Source organism: Primulina huaijiensis, chromosome 7 (genome assembly GCF_012295235.1).
Source record: "Primulina huaijiensis isolate GDHJ02 chromosome 7, ASM1229523v2, whole genome shotgun sequence".
NCBI classification, from domain to species: Eukaryota; Viridiplantae; Streptophyta; class Magnoliopsida; order Lamiales; family Gesneriaceae; genus Primulina; species Primulina huaijiensis.
The window spans coordinates 17,762,148-17,767,927 of NC_133312.1; the positions used below are offsets into that span (position 1 = coordinate 17,762,148).

The 5,780-nt window shown below is 35.2% G+C and overlaps 1 protein-coding gene across 1 annotated transcript; it reads left to right on the forward strand.

Moving 5' to 3' along the window:
- Nucleotides 1–2,331: 2,331 nt before the first annotated feature.
- Nucleotides 2,332–3,759, forward strand: LOC140981079 (protein SENSITIVE TO PROTON RHIZOTOXICITY 2-like). Its single transcript, XM_073447336.1, has one exon. The coding sequence runs from the start codon at nt 2,543–2,545 to the stop codon at nt 3,653–3,655; it is 1,113 nt and encodes a 370-aa protein (XP_073303437.1). The 5' UTR covers nt 2,332–2,542; the 3' UTR covers nt 3,656–3,759.
- The last annotated feature ends 2,021 nt before the right edge of the window (nt 3,760–5,780 follow it).

Here is a 5,780-nt window from a genome sequence, read left to right on the forward strand (position 1 = left end):
ATTTTCGTCAAAAATCGATTATCGGTTTAAAATACGACTCTGTGCGTAAAAACACCTCAAAAGTTGTCATTTTAAAAAATAACACATTAAATATACCATATATTAAATAATTAAAAATAATCATTTAATATAAATATTTTCCCTTTTTTGTTCACCGATCTTCGTTCCTCGATCGCGTCTTGAATAACCTTGAAACCACAATTTTATGCATTCTAGTAGAAAACCATATTTTGGACATGTAAACATGCCTACACATTCAATAAATGCAATTAAAATAATTTAATTAGACATTTTTTATTTTTCCTATATTTGCATGCAATTGGGTTACATAATCGCATTTTGGACCTTACACTAACACTGCCTAACTGAAACTCTTAAATAAACTTCAATTTTAATCAAAATGAGCAGTAAGACTTCTTACTCTCAAATGCACAGATTTCACAAAATAAATTATAAGCACGAATTGTTCCTCAAATGATCAGATAATCACTTATCGACATGATCTTGCTTTTATCAATTTGGCTTGCAGAAAGCCTTTTTTTAGAAGATAAAATATATTAGTTAATTCAGAAATCATAGAGTTAGAGAGCGGTTTGAAAGCTTGTCAAACTGATCTATTATAGACTTCATCAGCAACGGTAATCTTTATAATCAAATCCGTTTCCAATTCCAGATGCCTTCATTGTTATAGACTCCGTGACATTTTGTTGAGAATCAGTTACGGTTGGTACGGAAACCTTTATCCGTTATTTCAGTTGGGCTCTAATTCTTAATCACGGAGTATACTGATATTGTTCAGAAAATGTTTATATTAAGGATGATGGATCGACTGCAATAAACTATCAATTAGACTCTATCAGTTGTCCTTAGATTAGTTTGCATATCGATATCCCTCTTACACTATCAATTTGGTTCGGTAGTCAGTTAGACTCTTAGAAAACTTAGCTACATAAACACGATGTAACTTTATCCTCATCAACTTCTTAATTAGAAAAAGATGTTCATGTTTGAGAATAAAATCTACGAATAAACTAGCACTTTTGTGTACATGTTACGTACTTCTTTCAAAAACCAAAAAACATTTTACGTACTTGTACATTTGATTTTTTGCAGATAATATTTTTAGTAGAATTTATTTATTTTTATGTAAAAATATGAAAAATTATATTGAAAACAATTGTTGTTAATGTGTGCTGATTTATCGTTATTATCTAGCTAATTTGTGATGTCATGAAAAATAATGATGCAGCTAAATTATACATGAAAACAATTTAGTAAATATTTTAAACATACTGATGTGTCTAATGTCACGTTATTATTCTAGTAGAAAAAACCAAAATAACTAAAAAAAAAATCAAACTCACATGATCAAAACCCAACTTTGAACACTTTTAAGACCAAAACATAATATAGACAAACTTAAATTATCTACTTGTTCTGTTTCCTAAACAAGGGCAAAAGTGTAATAAATGAAACTTGGTAACACTTTTTACGTCAAAATCCGCGTGAGGGTTGGCGCCACGGACCAATATATAAACATTAATTAGTCTAAATTCATTAAATTAAGCATTAATAAACCATATTAAAGTAGCCTAAGATGGTGATTTTTAATTGGTGTCATACTTAAAACCCCAAAAAAATCTTCTGCTATATATATAAATATATCAAAATTAACCCAAGAAAATTAATAATAATAATAATAAAAAATGCATTAATACAATTATTAATATATTAGGTGTAAGTGTAACATAAGATGTAAGTAAAATTTTTCTTATGGATCGTGCTACCCTTATTCTACATGACAATTAAACACTACAAATTCTTTTTAAAATAATCTCATTGAAAAAATTGATCTAACCTATATATATCTGCAAATTCCGAAAACTCTTCCTTGCATAAAGTTTGTCTAAATCTGAGTTTGGTGACATTTGGGGGAGGTCTCAAGTGGTGCTGAATTGAAGCTCGAAGGTTGACTTTGCTTCCTTCAAGAAAGTAATACCTGCGGCCGAGCCCACGTTGATTTTAGAATTTTGGAAGTCATGTTTCGTTACAGAGGGAAAAAAATGTAATTTATAGCAAAGCAAAATATTTCAGAAAAAATGGAAGATCATATCAATATACTATTGTACTTGAATTCATAATTTTAAAATGATAAATTTCAAATTCACAAAAAAAAGTGGATGATGCATAAATGAGAAAATACAAGATTCAATCTTTGTTTGACCAAAGTGTATAGTTTGGTGTTTCTTCAACACACACATATATATATATATACATATACATATATATTGGTGTACAAACACCAAGCTACAGCTATCCAAAGTCACTCCACCCACTAATTCCACATGATATTCTGGTTAATTTCATTTACCGAGTCAACCAGCAGCCCAAAACACCACATTTTATTTTACTATATCCTTCCCGATATATTGCTCTCCGAGACATATGTGTAAGAAATTTAGGGAGTTAGGGTCCAAAAGATTGGAGAAAAATCTTACTAAAAAGGAGCAGTTGTGAAGATTGAAGCTTTTTAATCTCTATCATGTTGATTTCAGGGACAACTTCAATATATGGCGTCTCAGAAGAGATGATTCCTACAAATCTTGAAGCGAATTCAGCGACTCAACCTACAAACTCTTCGTCTTTCTTTTACAATCTGTCGCTGCTTAGTGACAAAGTCCAACAGGTGCAGTCCCTGGCCAGTATATTCTTGATCCCGGCTAACAATCCGCAGGCCGAGGCAACTGCTGTCGCGATACCGGCGATGGGAACCTTGATCCAAGAGATCCTCATCACGGCATCTTCTATGATGTTTGCTTGTCAGCAGATGTCCATCAGCTCGATGTCTTCTAATGGTCAAGCCGACGACCTGTCGGGTGGTAACCGTGAGGCCGATGATCGGGTGCATGGCTTGTATTATTCAGATCATCACGGCGGGATGATTGACCAGTGGTGCGGTGAGAATTATAATAACTGCAACTCTAATAATATTGATGTTAGTGGTACTGTTGATGTTAGTCTTAGTAACGAAGTTTGTGAGAGAAATTTGGCCCAAAAGAGGGAGATGACACAAGGGTCAAAGGGGGTTGGCATCAAGAACTGCGATATTATTGAGTTGGAAGCTGCTGGATTATTAGCAAAATACACACATTACTGCCATGTATGCGGCAAAGGGTTCAAGCGCGACGCGAATCTGCGCATGCACATGCGGGCACACGGGGAGGAGTATAAATCCAGCGCCGCCTTGTGCAACCCCATGAAGAATCATGCGGGCGCAAGTGGAGGGAACAACGATTGTACTCCCAGCAGCGTGAGGTTGCCCAAGAAATACTCGTGCCCGCAAGAAGGCTGCCGGTGGAACAAGAATCACACCAAGTTCCAGCCTTTGAAATCACTGATCTGTGTCAAGAATCACTACAAGAGGAGCCACTGCCCGAAAATGTACGTATGCAAGAGGTGCCACAAGAAGAACTTCTCGGTTTTATCGGATTTGAGGACCCATGAAAAGCACTGCGGGGACCTCAAGTGGCAGTGCTCGTGCGGCACCACGTTTTCTCGCAAGGATAAGCTCATGGGTCACGTAGCTTTGTTCGTCGGCCACGCACCGGCTGTTAATTCGATGACCAAGATTAATGGGCTAGAGTCTAGATCTTAAAGCTATATGAATCGAAGGTAAAAATTTGATTGGGGATGCAAATTTTAATGCAGTTTGTAGCTGTAATAATTTGGCATGCTATATGAAGTTCATAGGTACTTTAATTCGCCTGTTGTGAAATTTTGTGGATTAATAACTTAGGGGCATGCATGATCATGTACATTATTCCCGTATTCTGAGTTAAAACAACACACTCATCAGATATTGGAGCTGGGCCTTTGTGTTTAATTATGGTCCAATTTTAGTTTTTGAGAGAGGTTCTTATGATTAGGCCTCAAATTCGAGATCTCGTCTAAACTCTAGACTTTGGTGTTAGATATGTTATAAGCTATCGGCAATTATGGCCCATTTTTTATATAAAAAATCCAACTTCTTAAAATTTGGAAAAGGTAACTAAGATGCCGAGTTGAACAAATGCCTGCTAGAGTAGATGCCCTGCAAGCCAACGGTTGGCTAGAGAATTTATTGACTCAAATTGTAATAAACAATCTTTATTTTAATATAATTTAATTTTTAATGGTTTCGTTTCACTTTATATGTATATCCATGCGATCAGCATAGATAAAGTCCTTGATTATGTTTTAATACAAATGAATTGAATCGTAATTCGATGTTGAAACTCATTTGTAAACACTGTATACTCTAAATTCGTTCCTAGTCGATTCAGCCGACTAAAACATGGATAAAGGTCGCTTGAGCTCGAGACTAGCATTTGTGATGTTGTGTACTGCGTTTCTTGGTAAGGGCATAGAGATGTCCAAACATGCAGATGGGTAATCATATGATGATTATACCGAACAACCCTCCCTCGAACTTTCCAAGTAGTTATCATTCATCGAGAGGATAAGTCCGTGGTTTTGATTGTACACCATTAGTCCTTACGACCCGAGACAACACTGAGGCTCTATATGCTAGGGCTGTGCTTTGACTCGTTCACCGGCTCCAGGAGAGTCATCAGATGGCGAGGTTGGGTACAGTTGCGACACATATAGGAGCCAGTGCATTGTAGTTGGGGATTCACCGCTCACCTACGGATGTGGATATCCTATGTGATCTGATGACATAATAGTGCGTGGAATCTCTGGCCAGAGTATGAGATGTACGTTGGAGAAGGAATTCTTCAATAGTACATGCGATGCCACTATTCATATGTGTCACATAGTTATCGAATTAATATGCAACCCTCGATGAACCAATGGTTGCAGATTCGATCGGGATATATGAGATGAAGGGACCGTACTGTACGTTAATCATAATCGACTAGTTCTTGCAGGCACTATCAGTGATACCTAGGGAATCATGGGGCGATGCTACTAGACGCTCTTACCATGATTCGATTGGTTTAATCAGAAATATGATTTCTGACATTCTCATGATCAATAGTTGATTCATAGAATGGAGCAAATTATGGTAAGCTCGAATAAAAGATTATGTCCTGAATCACTAAGAGTTGTGAACCAACGGCTAGCTGTATCCCTGAACCATTGAGGGTCACACAAGCACTGGTTTACTTGTTCCCGTTGAAATAATAAATTCAAGGAGTTGAATTTATAGAAAACGTTGAGATAGTAAATTCAATTAGTTGAATTCATAAGAAATAAGTTTGATATGATCAATCGATAAGCTTATAAATAAAGTTTATAAAAGCTTATAGAAATTTTGAGAGCATGACTGTTAAGATAGTCAAAAGGAGTACACCTGCTTTATTTAGACATTGATGATCTCGATATTAAAGTGTGCATCATAATAAAAAATAAGTTGAAATTGTCACATCGATGATGTTGGATCGTCGATCGGGATTATGATGATATTAATGTAATGGGAGCATGGATCATGGGCTTGTAAGAGTATAAGCTCATCATGCTAATTTATTAAAGTTCAAATAGGCTTTAATAATCAAACTATATTTTAATTGAGTTAAAATATAGCCCATTAAGTTTTTATAAAATATGATATTGATTTATTTAATATATAAATATTTATGATACCATAATTTTATAAAACTTGCACACAAAGCAAAATAATATTGCATGATTAGTGGTGTGCTATTTTCGAGAATCAAATATATGTTGAAATCCATTAACTTAATTAATGTGATTAATTAAGAAAACTACAATTAATTAAA